The 18,383-nt window shown below is 45.5% G+C and overlaps 1 protein-coding gene across 1 annotated transcript in view; it reads left to right on the top strand.

Moving 5' to 3' along the window:
- Positions 1 to 18,383, top strand: part of NPAS2 (neuronal PAS domain protein 2) — a 105,366-nt gene that overhangs the window by 39,614 nt on the left and 47,369 nt on the right. The window contains 2 exon segments of the mRNA XM_050915591.1: positions 11,541 to 11,594; positions 16,841 to 16,989. Coding sequence (XP_050771548.1) covers positions 11,563 to 11,594; positions 16,841 to 16,989 — 181 coding nt within the window. The 5' untranslated portion in view covers positions 11,541 to 11,562.

Here is an 18,383-nt window from a genome sequence, read left to right as displayed (position 1 = left end):
CCCCCAGCTGCCACCTTTTCCCCTGGCCCTGACCATCAGTTACTGTTGGCCACTGCGGCATGACTCCTGCGACCCCTTGGTCTGCCGCTCGCCCATGGGCCCGCTCTGGTATGGCAGAGCAGTCCTGTGCAGCTACCTGATCTCCTCCCTCTGGCAAGTCTCTCTTTCACGCAGTGGGTCGCATCCTCTGCCTATTCGTGTGGGGTGCACGGTCTTGTTGAAGTCCACGTGGGGACCCGGAGTGGGTGAAGCTCAGCCCTTGGGCTGTTCAGGAGAAGGGCTTTAAATTGGCGCTTCCAAGGGAGCAGCGGTGTCACAGGCTTCCCTGAGAGCAGCCAATATCCACAGGCAGCCGCCATCCTCATGCAGGGACTGTGCCCTCTTGTTGCCAGGAAGGGAAATCGAGCCTAAGCTGCTGAATTCATCTTTGCTCTTCTTTGTTTCTTGCGTCTTGGAGAAGGTGCACCTTCAAAGTGCAGATAAAAGGAAATGGAAATCCTAAGTAAACAGTGCATCATTTTTATTAAAAATAGTGCCCTGTGTAAATATAAAGTTCAACATTATGGTTTTGTTGGCCCAGTAGGAGAAGGATTAAAAATGCTCATTAATGCGATTTAAAAGCAGGAGTTCAGTTATATTAGCTACAAAAATATAATTATCATAATTAAGATTGCAAAGCACTAATGAAGCTCTTTAATAATTATCCTTTTTCCTTAGAGATTCATTTCGTAAAACCTGATTTGAATTTTACATCGCGCCGGAGAAACTTTATCATTGTAAAAATGGGAACCACTGGTACCATGAAGAGGCTGAGAACAGTGGCACTTTGCACATCGGTGGGGACATGCCGGCACCACAGCTGGAGCGCGGCTCAGCCTGAGATAGGAGGGACTCAAGGGCATAAACATTCGAGACGACAGTGCAAAATACAGGTGCAACCTTGGTCTGATGCTGTGCCTGAACTCTCAGCAGGTTTATGGACTCAGACACAAAATTGAGGGACCGCAACTGGACAGTATTCGTCCACAAAGTGCCATGCAACCAGGGAGGTTGTGTGTCTCTGGCCTCCCTATGTCTTTAGGCTTAGTGGTGCCCAGCCAAACTCTGAGCTGACTTTACCCTCCTGTCTTGGTCTTGTCAGAAATGACCTTAAAACCCCGTAGATTACATGGTTCACCTGCAAGGGAGACAGCAAGTTGTACAGAGCAATAGTCTGTATGGTCACAGGCTTGCAGGGTCCCTCCTGAGAAGAGAGAGACAGCAAGTTCTCAAAATTAAATGACAACAAATTGTCTGTTTAAAAATATCTCCCCAAACCAGCTTTTCATGATTCATCTCCCCAGATGATTAAATATTTAGTTCTGCTGACAGGAATATGATAGTTACTATAGAGCAGAAAATTTAGTGCAGTGTGTGAGTTATAAGCAGATATGTTATCAAGCAGTTAACACAAAAGTGATGGGATTATTGGTGTTGATATCTGTATTTATTTCTTTATATTGTGTAGGGATTTTTTTCCCCTGTACAGCAGCAGATTTAGGCCACAGCTTTGCCTCTTGCACAGGGCAGGGAAGTTGTTGCTTCTTGCAGACTCTCTGCAGGGGTGGTCGCATTTCCCCCCACACCTCCCACCCCTGGCCCCCATCAATGGCAGAGCAGCTGAGTCCCCATAAGTCACCGTGCTGGGATGCCCATGGGGATGGGGAAGGCCAAGAAGAGCACGCACTGTCTGGCTCAAGTCCCAGTCTACTCCTTGGAGCTGGGCCCACGAGTTCTTGCTGGTTGAAGAAGCAAGCAAGGTCCCAACGGGGTGGGGAGAAGGCAAGGACACTGAGAGGGGACAATCCTTCACCCCAGGTCCTGCTCAGTGGAGAGGGAGCTGCCACATCAGGTTAGGTGCCTAAAACTAGAAGGAAATTTGGCTTCATGTTTAGTTTCTGCTTTCCTGCTGAAATCTCCACAGAAACGTGTGGCCTCTTATTTCAGCATCTTATGTATGGATGGGACGCCATTGCAGCTGGTGTAAATCATGACAATTAATTCGACAGCACTGTGAAAAATTCAGAATTCCTTTCTGCAGTAAATTTTTCTGCTGTTAGCAAAATTATTTCCAGGCCCAGAGCTTTTAAAAGAAGAGTAATTTGGTTCTTTGAGAGCCATCTGTAAATGGTTAACAAACAAACAAGTGGGGGAAATAAGACCAACCTATGTCAGCTCCTGGACATCTTGATTTATACTCTAGTGCCACTGTAGCCTGTTTAATTAGATGGAAAGGATTAAAAGGATCTTGTCAAGACTATTGCTGCCAGAAAAAAAGAGAGACTTTGACAGCAGTCCCATCGAAAAAGACTGATTTTCTGCTTGTGTTGGTGTTTCCCAGGTAGTTTGTGCCAAACAAAACAACAATCCTTGAGTTTTTGACAAATAAATCTTTATAGTGTTATACGCACATATTCTGCCAGTTTACCTGTACTGGCTGAGCATTTGACCATCAGAAGATCATAGGTCAGATGTTATATTATTCTACTTATTTAAATATTTGCAGAAGCAAATAAACTTTAACAGATTCTTACAACTGAGAATACTTTATAACTGAGACCATTTTCAAGGGAAGATTTCAGAGCTAATAATTACAAAATAATCGACCTCCACATTTAGGCCTGGATTTTGCAAAGATACACATACATGAGGGGCTTCTTATAGCAATATAGAGTTAAGCACATGTTAAAGTCTTTGTACGTTCAGGACTTCTGATACTATGAGGATTAAAGTTTTATAAATACCTAAACCAGATTAAGAACATGAGAAGTAGAGAGAGAAGAATAACAGGTTTTGCAGTCAAGGGCCAGTCTCATGAGAGGCATTTTTCTTCTTCTTTTTTTGCTTATTCTATCATAAAGTGAATATTTTTTTAAATTAACATCTAAAAGTGACGTGACAGACACCTGACATACAGACATACAATGTTAAGATGCGTATCTCTCATTCTTTTCTCCTAGATGGCAGGTTTATAAAGCAAGAGGGATGTCAGTGTAGGGGAGACAGTACACAAGCTATCTGTAGCACAGAAGAGTAAAAGCATAATAAAATAGATTCCAGGAACATATATAATATAGGAACTAATTCAGGGGGGCTGATATGCTTAGGATGTTCCCAGTGCTAGCCAGCTCCGTAGATCCAGAATCACAGGACAATTCAGGTTAGAAGGAACCTCAGGAGGTCTCCAGTCCAACCTCCTGCTCAAAGCAAGGCCAGCTCTGAGGTCAGACCAGGCTGCTCAGGGCTTTGCCCAGTCAGGTCTTGAAAGCCTCCAAGGATGGGGATGGCACAGCCTCTCCAGGCAGCCTGCTCCACTGCCTGGCTGTCCTCATGGAGAAAAGTTTCTCCTCTCTTCTTTCAACTTATGCCCATTATTTCTCTCTCCCATCCTGTACCACCATGAGGAGTCCGGCTCTGGCTCCTCATTGACCCCTTGTAGGCAATGGGGGACTGTTAGGTGCCCCCAAAGCCATCTCTTGTCTGGACCGAACCAGCCCAGCTAGCCCAGCCTCTCCTCACGAGTCAAGTGCTCCAGCCCCCAGCACACTGTGAGCTCTCTGCTGAGCTCCCTCCAGTTAATCTATATCTTTTCTGTGCTGGGGGGCCCAAAACTGGACACACTACCCTAGATGTGGTCTAACAAGTGCTGAGTCAAGGGGCATAATCCCTTCCCTTGATCAGGCTGTGCTCCTGTCCATGCAGCCCAGGGTGCTGTGGGCCATCCTTGCCACCAAGGCACACCACTGGCTCCTGCGCAGCGCACTGCCTGCTGCCTGCCAGGATTCCCAGGGCTTTTCCTGCAGAGCTGCTCCCTGGTCAGTCCATCCCCAGCCTGTATGAGAGCCCAAGGCTCTTCATTCCCAGGTGTAGGGCTTGGCAGTTGTCCCCACTGAATTTCATGAGGTTCCTGTCAGCCCTTTCCTCCAGCCTCTCTGTGTCTCTACCATGACGACAGGCCTGCCTTTGAGCATGAAGCTGACAAGAATGACATCCACTGCTCTCTCCCCATCCACAGATCCTGTCATTTCATCATAGCAGGCAGTCAGGTTACTCTTGGTAAATCCATGCTGACTGTTTCTGATCACCTTCTCCTTCATGTGCCCAGAGATGTGCTCCAAGAGGACTCGCTCCATGATTTCCCAGGGACTGAAGTTGAGGCTGACTGGCCTATTGGTCCCTGGATCACCCTTTTGGCCTTTTTTGAAGGCAACACTTGCCTTTCTCCAGCCATCAAGGACCTCCCCCATCTCCACGACCTCTCAAAGATGAGAGATCAGCCTAGCAAGGACACCACCAACTCTCCCAGCACCCATGGAGGCAGGTGGTCAGGCCCCATCGTCTTGTACGGCTCAACTTCCCTCAAGCTCCCTCAAGTTCCCTGAGTTGACCCTCACCCGCTACTGGTCCTTCTCCTCCCTGACCCTGCCTCCAACACAGAGGCCTGGGAGACCTTGCTGGTGAAGACTGCAGCAAAGGCAGCATCAGTACCTCAGCCTTACCTGTGTTTGCTCTCACTAATTCACCTCCCTACCCACCCCCAATACTGCAGCAGTCTCACACTTTCCTTGTTCAACCTTTTACTACTGATGTAGCAGCAGAAGCTCTTCTTGTTGCCCTTGACATGCCCTGCAAGTGTCAACTTTAGGTGAGCTTTGGCTTTCCTGCCACCATCCCTACACACCCCATAAAGTAAATACAGAAAGACAATACCTCCACCAGATGATTTGCCATCCCTTGCCACTTTGCTCATGCATAAGCTTTGACAAATATTTGGCTGTGCACAAACGAGTAATAACTAAGCCTTTAGCTGGCCCGTGCCTCAGTTTCCTTGTTGAAATGCACCCATTGACTCCAATGCACCAGCCAGGCTTTGCAAAACTCCCGCTTCTACAAATGGCAGGTGTCGTCATGCAGGGATGCAGGGGTCTGAGCCCCCTCGTGCACCCCATGACAAGCCCAGGTGCTTCATCGCCGCGGCCCATTCAGAAGGCAAGAGGGCTGCCAGCAGACCATTGCAGTCACATCCTCCATTCATCACACGCAGCAATGTTACCAAACTGACCTACTTTCCCCGTCCGCCCACGGAAGGCTAATCCTGTTTAGCATTGCTGGAAGGGGACGGGCACGCGGAGAAGTGCTCCAAGTTATACAGATGGCAGTCTTTGATGATTAATGTTAGTTTAATTTGTTTGCCTTTCTGTTTCCAGCCGTGCGAGGGGAGATCCGAGCAGTGGTTGAACCCAGGGATTCACTTAGCCTGTTCACTGAAGTCTGAATGGCTTTAGTCATTCAGTAATAATAATAAGGAAGATAACGAGCATGTATGTACTGATCTTCATCAAAGATCCCAAGCACCACACAAACTTTCAATGTTGCTCACAAGCTAGAGATAAAAGACGCCTCTCACCCTGGCCACGGTCCAGCACGGCGCTGCTGACGTCAGCCGTCTCACTCCTGACTTAAACTGGTGCGAATTATACCACATCCATAGAGGGTTCGCAGGCGACTCACCCCAAAATTCAACCGGCACCGGGGTAGAGGGGGGAAGCTGTCAAATAGCACACAGCAACAGGAGCAACGTTTCTGACCTACAGAAAAGAATACCTCTTCCCACTAAATGGGAATAATGTAAAGAATAAACACAGAATATGTTCTGAGCCTTTACGTCTCTTCATCATTATCTCATAATACTCAGCTGCATTACCTGTGAGCACCTCCCTGCCATGCATAGTTCAGAAGAGTGGAGCATTAATTTATGTCAAATTCCATCATTTTCATTGTCTGCATTTGGATTATTTTTTAATGTCTGTTTTGCTTTAAGCCCATTACCATCTAAAGATTCATTGTACACATATGTATGAAACATGGAGAAGCCCATGAGGTTCATGAAGTCCAATATTTTCTCAAAAAGTTTTCTTCTTCTTTTCTTTTTTGGAAACCTCTAAACAACCTCTTCTCTAGTGTAAACAAAATGTAGTAATCTACTGAATGCAGGAAGACTAAGCTGCACACTGTCAGGCAAAAATAGTCATAACTCTAAAGCTGGACACTTACCATGCTACTGGATTTTTCCTTTACTCGTAAAAACAGTAATTCCCATAACAATCACGGCATTACATGACCTGTAGTAACTGCGGACTGCCATTCTCCCACTGAAAAGTCACAGTCCCTTCTCAAATAACAATGTATATCATCAGGAAAGTGACTTTTTACTATCTTTTCTTAAGTTTTCTTAAGGCTACTCTGTTTACATTTTGATAAATCGATTTTGATTGCTACGGGTGGGATTGCGCTGTATTTAGTTATGGACTCCAGCATGTTCTTGCAATAGTTAATAGGTTTGCATCTGAAAAATAAGGATGGAGAGGCATGGTTCAGTTTGATGTGTCTATGAATCTGTTGATTTATTCTGATTTGTGTTTATACAAATCCTTCCTGTGTGTGTTCGTGCCATAGCTCTCATGGTGGGATATCCGAGTGCTTCATCCATGTCAGAGAAACATGGAACAAGACGTTTAAAATGGTCAGATGGTCACTTCTTGCCTGTCACCCTGTGACCTTTCCTGCCGCTTCCCATTTGCTAGTCTTTCTCTTTGCCCCCCAGCAAGGCTTGGAAGGGAAATACTTTACTTGTTAGTGTGGTTTACTTCATTTCAGAGCTCTGCCTTAACTGAGAAGAAGGGGGTACAGCTGCTAGCACCGAGCCACAGCAGTGCTCCCTAGTGTGGGCAAGTACCCATCTAACCCGTGCCATGGAGCACCCATGGGACAACGCCATTGTCCGACCAGAGTGCCCATCAGACCTTGTCCATCATCCCCGGGCAGGGGACGTGGCAGCGGTACCAGTGCGGCAACCCAGCCACACGGTCCCCTATGCTAGTGGGTGGCCAGAAACTGTTCCCTCTGGCTCGTGCCCAGAGCCTGCACTCCCCTTCAGTGCCTTCTTCCTATGTCTTGGATCCTACTCCCTATGCTTGGGATGCCGTGCATGGGTGGATCTGGCCTTTAAATCCTGAACCACCGAACATACCTGCATGCCTCCTTTATAATGCCGAGCTCTTCGCCAACAGCCTCTTTCCTCCCCTTCGAAGAGGGAACCGGAGCGTAACTCCCTGTTGAGGCAGCGCTCAGCGTCTTGCAGAAGTAACGCTCAGCAGAGATGAGCACTGGAGGCTGAGCGATGTGTCTGGAAGGCACGGGAGCATGTCTACCTTCCACCCTGTTGCTCTTTTTCTTCCCTCTTCACAAAGATAACAGTTGTTGGGGAGGGTCTGCCCAGAGGCCAGAAGGTAGTTCAAGATGTTTCTTCCCAGTGTCCCACTTTTCCATACAACCCTTGCCCATCCCCTGTCTGTGAGAGGATTGTTCTCCAAGTGCAATATCATCATCTTTACTTAGGATGGTGGTATTGTACCAGCATCCTAAGTGGTCTGAGGGTGAGGTCTGAGGGAGGGCTTGGGTATATCTGTAGTGGGTGGGAAGCAACACCAGGGTATGGCGGGCAGCACCCCTCTCCCCAGGGCTGAGCATACCCTATACAGGACAAGTGGCTGAATACCCCAGGCAGGCCTGTGGGGTGGTGGAGGCAGACACCCCACCATGCCAGAGAGGGAAGGGGAGGAAAAGCTGTCTTTCCCCCCAGCTGCCCAACACAGGGCCAGAGGAGCACAAGCAGTGTGATTGCTCACCAGGCTTCCACAGGCACACCCCAGGACCTCTAAAAGAAATTCACGTCTCTGATTTAATTCAGCTGAGTTAAACAAATACGATTAAAAATTCTTGTTAAATGTCAGGCTGATTTGTAGGAACTGAGATTAGCTGGCCACGTGGCAACTTAGTGGGAAATCAACAGCTGATTACTTACATTTGAGTGTCAGTCATTTTATAGCATATCCTTATGAGTGGTAGGGCAGGAAGGAGAGAAACCAACCTCACCCACACGGAAGAGTAGTAGTTTAACTCACTAAAAACATGTTTCTAGCGCAGGATAAGGTGATCAGTGCCAGATGAATTTTATAGTGCAAGCTCTGTGTCCACTGGGAATAGACTGTATCGAAATAAACATGTGCAACCTTTCTTCTGGAGAGTCCCTGGAGCGAGCTGGCACTCTGCCTGAATTACTTCTTTCCCGAGCAACTATTCATTGTATGAATGAATGTGCGGGGGATGTTTGTGCTATAATTCTCCATGTGATAACTAAGCCAGGGGTACACAGTTAACAGCTTTAGCCAGTCTTTTGTTTCCAAAATGCCACTCTTCCCCGCTTGTGGGTATGTGTCTTTCTGGGTGTCTGTCTGGATACCACCCTGATGGGAGTACATGAGCTTTCTCCTCCTTATTCCAGGTGGCTCCCATCTTTTTGAGTGATAGCGTCTTCAATCCTTGTTGATAATGATGATATTAATGAAGCTCCAAATGTAACTGTCACTGTTAAATACGCCATCGACAGGAGTTACATCATGTGGTGTTGCTACCCATAGATTTCCAAATTCTCTTTGTTAGCATGAAAGGATTGTTCAAATTTCAATAAATTCTTGTGCCACTTGTTTTTTTATGTCACCTCTTTGCAGGGGAACCGTGGCACAGAGCTATGGCGTTTACTGCCTGCCTCCGTCATTGCAACGAGAGCCAGAATTGCCTCCAGGCACTGACGGGGATGGGAGAGTAGATTTCCAGTTTGCTATTTGGGACACTCCCAGCTGAGGGACTGGGAGGATAAAGTAAAGAAAGCAGGTTGCACTAAGCACATACCTAAGCTCCATGCCATGGGTTTCTCCTCCAGGTGTAAGCCAGCATCTGGTGTGGCTCAGGAGAGGGATGGCAGTACCGGTTCGCAGCAGTTGTATACTCTGACGTATCTATTTTATTGAGAACAGTTTTAATTTCATATGGTACATATGTACTGGCAAACACTGTTAGCAATGCTTACAATGCTCTGGAGATTTTGCCGTGTGAGCAAACAGAAGCAAAATGACAATTAGATATTGTCTAACACTAGCAACAGCACAGTAGGTCCAGAATTTCATGTCAGTCAGTGAGAAACCTTGTTTACTGGAAGCTGGCCATGAATTGCTTTACAGATCTAGCCAAATCCTTGGCAGAACAGACCAGTTAGACCTGTTGCGCTCTCATAAGGGTAGAGGCTTCCTGGCAGTGTAATTCCTTGACAGTTTATAGGGTACAGCTGTAGGAAGCCCCTTTCCATTAGGTACATTGTGTCTCTCCAAAACAGCCGGCGCTGAGCAGCGCTGATGCTGACTGCCCCATCCACCTCCATCCTTCCTCAGAGCCACCCAGAACTCTTGTCCCCGTATTCCTGCTTTCTACTGGGAATCTGTTACAACCAGAGGAGGCCTTGATGCAGCAGAGGAAGACCTTCAGGGATTCAGAGAAAGCGACTTCTACTGCTGACACTGCCCAGTTTTGCTTGTCATACCCCAGATTCAACAAGGGTGCAGGCAACAGAGCATTTTGAGCAAAGGTCTAGCAAAGAAAGACAGAAAAATCCTACATGCTAACCCTTGCCATATTACTGATGCCTTCTTTATTCTTGAATAACATAGGTGAGCGTTTTGGTTGCAATAAGTGAGCAAGTAACAACAAAGAACACTGAATTTTGTCACTATATTTTAGCCTGAATTATTTGAAAACACATTTGTTGGGCTGGCAGTCTGATTCTGGGACTGGGCAAATAACCACCTGAGGTATTTGTAAAACACTGGTAAATAAAATTTAACTGGGTCTATAAATTTTCCCAGTCTAAAATATGGATTGCGATATGGCTGACTTGGCTGTTTTGCAAGGCCAAATAAATATCTGAAAAAACATCTAAAAACTACATGGTATTATTTGTTATTTTGTTCTGTATAATAGAATTCAGCAACTTAAATTTGCTGATTATGACTAAAAAAGCCAGTCTCTCGGCCTTCATATTTCCTATTTATGCTACTCCATCAACAAGCTGAATGCCATAAAGTAGTAGCTTTACCCTCCAATCAGTGACCTGTGGCTTTAATTTCTCATTACTGTTATATTTGATAAAAAATTACAGGGTAGTTTCATGTTCTTGGCTAACTGTTGAGTAATGAGCAGGTGGAATATTGCTGTAAGAGAACTAGTAGCAGAAGGAGGGAATTTATCCACTTTTCTTACTATCAATAAGTTTTCACTCTTGTTTTTTCATAAAATGTTCTTTGAACAGGCACATTTATGTGTGACTCATATGTGGAAAATACCATGGGCTTAAATAATGCCAAGCAATTAACTTCCCTCCTCCCTCCCTCCAATTTTATTCGTCTTACATGTTGAGGACTCATTAAATGAGAAACATTGATTTTTGAAAACGGGTGTTATCATCGCCTGCCATTACACCGCCGCTTTGAAAATGATGCTTTGACAATATCCAGCGTTTGTAGCGGCATTGTGCTGCCGGTTTGGAAAATATTTGTGTGGGATGCAGCAGCACACGGCTTTTGTGCTTGACATGGGCGCGAGGTGCTGTGAGAGGCTGCAGCAGCACAGGGCTTCCTCCTTGGGCTGAAGCGGTTACAGCTCAAGCATCGGCTTCTCATAAGGCCACGGAGCAAAGGAGGGTGGGCAGTGAGCTGGCAACAAGTGTTTCTGAGGATCTCAGCCTTCAGCTGGGCTGCTCTTGTATTTTTCCCTTCGCCTTGCCTACACAAATTTACTTAATTTACCCAATTTACCCTCTTTTACTCTGTGCCTTTATGAACGTATCTTGTGCTCAGAGCACTTTCTCCTTACAGCTCAAACTGCCAGAGAAATTGGACTACAAACCTGATGGCAGGTCACAACATTTTGGTGAAGATTAGCAAAAAAAGTGACGGGCATGGTGCAGTCCCCATGCTCGGTGCTGGCACCACCAGGCAGGCAGTCTGTCTGGGCTATGGGAGGGCTTTTTCACAGTGCGGCTTAGGGAGTGGGATTTACGAGGACACTGAATTTGGGGTGTAATTCAGTAGAGTTACTACCATCTCATTTGGCTTTGGGTCAGGGCCCCACAGAGGAGGATGAAGAGCCTCCCAATAGGAAGCTCCACCTGAGAAGTCAGAGGCATCGGTGATGCCGGCTCTTGCACTGGGGATGGTTTTTGGGGAAACGTGGGGGTGCTGAAAATGCCTTTTCAACTTGGGCAGACCCCAGGGTTCATCCAGCCCGCAAGTTTGCAGAGGGTAACCTCCACACAAAAAAAATCCCCCAAGAAGTAGCTGTTTTTGTACTGTGCTGGTGCACCATGTTGTGCCTGAGAGCCTTGATCCCTGGCTGGAGCCCCTAAGGCTAGCGTGACGCTCGGGAATAACATTATCCACAATGGATGTTTCCTAAAGTCAAGGACTGTGGCATAAAGCACTGCTGACACATTTATCTGACCTGGATATCATCACTCTGTTATTAAAATGAAATAGAGCGACTCTGAGATTAACCTGCAAGTAGAGCTAACAAAATGACAATTCATAATGGTTCTCGCATTCCTTCAACAGAAAAAACTGCTTAGACAATCTAATGGATGAAGATGAGAAAGACAGGGCAAAGAGGTGAGCACTTTTTCTTTTATAACTGTTTAACTTGTGATGAGCTTGGTACTGTTTGTTGCTGCAGAAGCTGTTTTATCCATAATCAATTAATCAAAGAGAGGGAGAGTAAAATACAGCCAAGCACAACTTGAAAAACTGCCGTCTGACAGATTCCTATTCTTGGCTGCCCTGTAAGAAGAAAATAACGTAGCAATGTTTCCTGTGGAAAATGTCAAAAAAGCCAAGGCATTGATCGTTTTCTTCACATTACTGCAGAACACAAGAACTGAAGAACCAACAATGTACTCCTGCCACTATAATACATCATCTGAGCTTCCTGAGTGTATAAAAACGTGGGTTTTTTTAAAAAAAACATTTTGCAAAAGAAAAAGAACTAAAAAAATGTGGGTTTCCCCTATTATGATGGTCATTTATTCAGCAATGCCTATCTCACAGTAATGAAAACACCCAGAAGTTACTTTCAGAGCAGAGAAAGACCACGAAAAGTGCTGTGTCAGCCCTAAACTGGCACAAACCTTTATTCACATACATTCTGCACTCCGTCATCAAGTCCCGATTGGCGGGAAATTGTTGTGAACACTTTGTGGGGAGGGAAAGGGTGTGTTTTAAGGCAGAAGACCCGTGGCACTAAAACTCTAAATAACTGTCAGATCTGACTGGCATCTGCAGAAAAGCTGTTTGGAAGCATTTGAGGTTTTTTTTTCCTGGACGCGTTATCAATACCGCAGCCCGCAGTTTAATTGCTTTAGAGGGAGCCATGGGTTGCCCGCGTTTTTCCCCTTGGTTCCCTCTAATGAGAGTATTTCCAGTCCAGGCACAACTAGTTGATCCAGTTTCATCTCTTTTGATTTCTTCTCCGCTTCCTTCCTCCCCGCAGCTTTTTCTCACCAATATAGGTCAGCATAGGCTGCAACCGAGCTCAGCCGTTCCCCTTTGCTCCCTCCTCTTAACGCATGCATGCTCAGGCTGCAGAAGGCCTGCCTTTGCCACCGGGAGCAAAGCGCTGACCTAACTGCCTCCCCTTAGGCTGCAAGGGGTGATCTGCTGAGGCCAGGGGCCTGCCAGCCCCCGGAGCCGGGCTGCTGCTGCTCTTCATGGGGGGCTTCGTGCCCAGGAGAGAGCCGACACGGGGTACGGCTCTGCGTGCGGCTCTGCCCGACCATCTGTCAACCAGGCAGGCACCTGGGGCCAGGGGAGGAGGTGGATTTGGGGAAGGGATGCCTCCTGCCGCCACGCCGCATCGCAAAGAGATGGCTCTTCGGAGAGGGTGTAGCACAGCAGGAGGTGTCATGCTTCCCCAGAGCCCCGGGATCAGGGAAAGGGGGAGCAGGGGAAGGGAGCCCACCTTGCATCACCGCTTCACATGCTTACAGCCTCATTATCTTCAAGATATTTGTGTGCTAATTGTTTAAAAAAAAAAAAACGCATTAAATGAATGCATATAGGACAAAAATAGGACAACACGTATCCTCGCTATCAGCGATTGTCATCACCATCTGGTAAGGTTTTCATGCCGTTTGTTCCTGGAGGGAATTTTTGTCATACCCTGGGGCAGGCCTTTATCAAGGTGGATAATAAAATGCTAACTTTGAAAACGAAAAAAGGAAATTGCTTCTTTAAATTGTAATTTAAGTACATTTTGCTTTTTAGAAATAAATCTAGATTTGAAATTAAGTTTGAAATCGTGAGAGGCTTCATGAAAGTCTAAAGTTACTACAGTATACTAAAACCATTCAGATTCATTTAAAAGCTACAGGTTTTCTTCCAAAGCTTTAAAGAGAGTCAAACCTGGGAGAAGCCATGGGCTGAACATTTTGCTGTTGTGTCTTGAAAACTGAGGACTCTCATCTGTCCCGTGCTGCAGGGGAAACACTTTCTTTGTTTTTTTCTATTTGGTATAAGGACTGAGTGCTGAGAAATGCGAGGGGATAAAAAAGCCAAGAAAATTGTTCTCTTCTTTCATCTTCTGTGTTAAAAGTAGGTGAGACTGGAAATTTCTGGATCTAACTCTTTGGGACGGACCCAAGCCAGGAGCTGGGTTTCTCAGGTTAGAGACACACACGCACACCATTTACTATCTGCTGCAATTTATTAGGCACATACAGGTTGTATTACACAGACATGAGAAGAGGATCCATCCTCTCCCGAGGAGAGGCACCTGCGCTCCCACCCCTGCGCCAAGTGTTTCGTATTTGGCCAAGATGTATAGCTCTTCCTTCGGGACACTGGTTATTTTGAGCCCCGTTCTGCATCCTCTGACTGCTTAAGGCACTACTTCACTCCAAAGACCTGAGGACTAAAATATGGATATGATGGCACCACATTTGGGAGCATCGAAGAGCTCTTTGAGGTCTTCTGATCTTCTGGAGATCAGAAACCATCATTTCATTTTCAATTCTTTGATGCTAGACGAGGCTTACTTTGTTTTATAGATTTATTAATTTTAAACCAAAAGCATGCTTTGTGCACTTTTTTCTCTATCTGCTTTTCTTTTAGCTTGCTTTAATAGTAAATTATTTTCAAATAATTTTTTTGCAATTCAATTGAATTGCAAATTGCAGACAAAACCAGCTTGAAGTGAACCATAAGTAAGTGCTTAATAAAAAAGGACTATCACCTGCCATTTTCCACTCCAATAAAAGGTAAATTTAAGAATCTGAATGAAGGTATGTGGTATGGCTATTTGCTTTGATGCAATAGTATAGTGTATCCCACGGGGCAGCAAAAAGAAATACGAAATTTAGTGTAAAGCCACATTTAATTGTAAATCAGCAAGATGTAATGGCTACTAGGCAGCAAGTACCAGTCTCTCTTTAAGACAATAAGCAGCAAATATATAAGAGAATGAAAATGGCTATTTAGAACACATTTTAAATGGGTGATTTTGATCATTCTGAATTCAAGCTGTCCTGCATTGCCTTTAGCTGTATTCAGTAAAAATCCAGATTTTATTCATACTGTGTCTCCTTCTTCCCTTTGGATATGCTGTATGTTTTTGGAGTAGTGAGGAGGGAGGAGAACTGGGATGAATAGTATGGAATTAAGACAGAGACTGTTTTGGCTTACTGTAAATGGTATGCCCTAGCAGTGAAGTAAGCAAGGCTAGGGAATAATCTTCCAAGGGAAGTGATGAAAACTGCATTATTTAAGACATTTACAACTGGACTGAACAAAGCATTTACAACTGTGCAGGGATAGTTTAGATGACCTAATTGTGTTTTTTTCTCATTTTTTTCCTTTTTAAGATTTTACTGTGATCATTGATGCAGATCTTGGTAGAGTTATTTCCACTAGAGGAGTTTTTATATTTCCTTTGTGAATAAAATGTCAAGTGTTAAAAATAGATTCTTTATATTTCTGTCAAGGCATCTTTATTTTTTTGGAAAAAGCAACACTTTCCCTATAGACGGTTGGTATTTTATTTTATTTTCAGGGCGATCAAGACCCTTTGAGTTTAAAATGAACCGAGGATTGAATTATGAGGAAGTAAAATGTTGATGCTGTTAACGTCCCCTAGAACTGTACAGAAATAGGATAAGGCTGGAGCTTTTCACATCTTGTTCTGACAGCCTTTTGCACTGTAATAAGAACAGGCTGAAATCAGTCAGGCAGTATCCACCCAATCTCTTGTGTTCAAAGCTGTAAAATAATCAAGTGTTGGCTTCTATCCAGTGTATCTCCAAGTGTGTTCAGGGTTGAGAGCAAGACAAACAAAAATTACCCCTGTCAGTAGTAACATCCAGAAGCCTCTGCAGTGATTTCTCTGCTAAAAATGTTTATTGCCATCCTGGTCCTTGGGGGGGATGTAGATGCTGGGCTAAATTTTGCTCTGATTTTCAGCAGTGTGCATCCAGAACTGCTTATGAGGTACAGCAGAGTTAGCTGGGACTGGGAAACTCAGAGTGAGAACCGGCCTCTTGGCTTTTCTTTCCTGTCTACATGTAACCAGATTTTTAGATCTTTACATAATTAACAAGGCAAATCTTGTCTGCTTGAGGACCTTTCAGAAGAACAAACCAACCTTCTGGGTTATATTTATTTCTATTTTCACATGGCTACAGAAGTCCAGGTGATACCCTCCAAGTAGAATAATTGTCATTTTCATGGGAACAATTCAGAAAACACTTGCTCCTGTATAGGTTGACATATAGTTAAAAAAAAAATGAAGTGCACATGCTGAAAAGATTATCAACAGCCTTAGCGACAGTATTATGATGGTGCCAAAACACCCCAAATGAAATCAGGTCCTTTCTTTCTATGAGCTCTTCAAACACAGCAGCAGAAGCAGGCTCTCTCTGAGGACTTGCGGACTGCAAGCTAAACAGACAAGACTGGCAAAGAAAGCTGCAGAGCCCCCGTTTTGCACCTAAAGAGTCAGGGCACCATGACCTTAAGCGATTTGCTCAGTGGCACACAGAGATTAGGGGCAAGCAGGGGACCCCTGCTAGCACTTCTGAGCCCCCAGGTCTGGGAACACATCCCAGCCTCAGACCCGGTCCATGCTGGGATGAGACATGCTGATGCCCTCCCTCCTGCTTGCCCTTGTCACCTTGGAAAGGAGACTGAACTAGGTGGCATATGAACTAGAGCGGAGCTGCAGCAGTCTCTACTCAGGTCCCTGATCCCAATGACTGGAAGACAACAGCCCAATTCCTCTCTGTAAGCCAGCTTGGAGGTAGCCAGAGGACCTGTGACCAAAGCAGGCAGGTCCCTCTAGGTGGACCCAGCTCCAGTGCAATGGCTGAGCTGCAGGATCAGGGTCCCTCTCTCCTGTTAAGACTGTACGGATGGGTATGACCCATAGTTTTACCAGTCCCCACTCTTCTCCTTTATGGACAATTTTACTGTTGTCACAGTACTCCTATTTCTTCTTGCTCTGAGTGCCTTCTCAGAGGCTGTGTGAAATTTCAAGATCCTGCGCATGCCTACGAGATGGACAGAGCTCCTTCACGTACAGGCTTAATGCCGACTTGATAGGCTCAACTGGAGTGTCTAGAGGCAGCACAGAGGGGCAAGCAGAGCCTCCATCTCCCCGCTGGACTCTAAAGGTGGCCCGGAGACAAGAACAGGAGGTAGGAACAGTCAGCTCCTACTTGTCTCTGCAGCTTTGCTGGAGGCCAGCGTCAATCTTCACATACTGAGGCACACAGCAAGCTAATTTCCATGTGCATACACTGCAAAGAGGAGGTACGTGATGATTTTTCCTCTTGGTCTGCTCATCCATTTTTTTTTTGCTCTGTCTACAGGGCTTCGCGTAACAAGTCTGAGAAGAAGAGGCGTGATCAGTTCAATGTTCTCATCAAAGAGCTCAGCTCCATGCTTCCAGGCAACACCCGCAAAATGGACAAAACTACTGTGCTGGAAAAAGTCATTGGCTTTCTGCAGAAACACAATGGTAAGATTTACTGCAGCTCTTCATGCACTTGCCAGACGGTTACTACAATATCCTGTTTCCTTCAGTGATTATCAGAATAGCTCAAGGGGTCTAAAAGTGCCAACATAAGGTATTTTTTTTTTCTGTCTCATCAGAAAAGATCATTTGCAGGCACTGTGCTGCCCGAATCCATCTCCTTGGCTGCTGTTTAGTTCAGGATGACTCTCAACCTGCTAGAGAAGGGGGCGAATGTCAGGAACCGAGGGAAGGCAGACAGCAGTGCCCTGCAGCACATGTGAAGAAGAGGGATGCTTTGAACAAGAGAGATTTGGGGCCAGAGGGAAGATTCCCTTCCTTGAAATGTGCAATATTCTGAACAGAAGAACAAAGCATTCACCCCGGCTTCTCTGCAGAAAAATGCAGGGAACCAATCTGTTCAGCCCCCTGCTCCTCAGTGGACTGTGTAGGACTCAATTTTCCACAGTGAGCAGAAAACTCAGACCAGAAAAGGCCCCAATTTTTTAAGTCGGTTTCAGCAAATTGCATCCACAGATAGCTGGTGTGCTTCACCCGGTTTGCACAAGCAGAAGCTACATCACATTTGCACAGCGTGCAGTTGCAATAGTAAAGTTCAGCCTCCGAAAGCCAGGAGTTTATTTTTTAAAAATGCACACAGCAGTGACAGTTAAGTCCCTTATAAATGTACCCTCACAGAGGGCAGAGGAGATTTCTGACCCTGCGGATCTGGTCTGCTTGGTCTAGTTTCTAGTCGGTGAGAGGAACGTGCACTGTGGTCACCCTGACGCATGGACATCCACCAGCAGTGGACAACTGAAACACTTCTCCCTTATAGATCAGGGCACTGGTTTAAAATGGGGTGCTCTTGCTCTGCCTTTGTGAGGAAGAGGCTTCAGTGGGTGACCATAGGGAACGTCCCTGGTCCCACAAAGCAGAAAAGGCTTTCGTGAGCTGATGCACCGCATCACCTGGCTCGCCTTTGCTCATCCAGCACCTCCCACCCGCGCTCCCTGGAGAGCTTTGGGCGAGATGGAAAAGACCATAAAAACTCTTATATCATGACTCCCAGCATAATGGAGTCACAAATGTCAGACTTAGTGAGGAAATAATTATAGTGGTTCTGTTGTTAGAGCACAGTTTCTCCTTAAATGAATTTTTGCCACAGACAAGATGATTTCATACAGGAGGGCACGACTAGGACATCTCAAAGTTTAATAATTGTATATACCTATTAAAAAATGACAGTAATAACATATCTTTTTTACTTTTTTAGCTGCCCAAGGCAGAGTAAAGGAGGATGTGAATATGCTCAGTTATAAAGTCAAGCAAAGAACAATCACACGAGATTTGAATAAGTGTAGATAAGTGTAGCTGATAGCCCAAATAGTTTACTCCAA

The sequence above is a fragment of the Gymnogyps californianus genome, chromosome 1 (genome assembly GCF_018139145.2).
Source record: "Gymnogyps californianus isolate 813 chromosome 1, ASM1813914v2, whole genome shotgun sequence".
NCBI lineage: Eukaryota > Metazoa > Chordata > Aves > Accipitriformes > Cathartidae > Gymnogyps > Gymnogyps californianus.
Note: the sequence above shows the minus strand (reverse complement) of the source record. Positions and strands in the feature narration are given on the sequence as shown.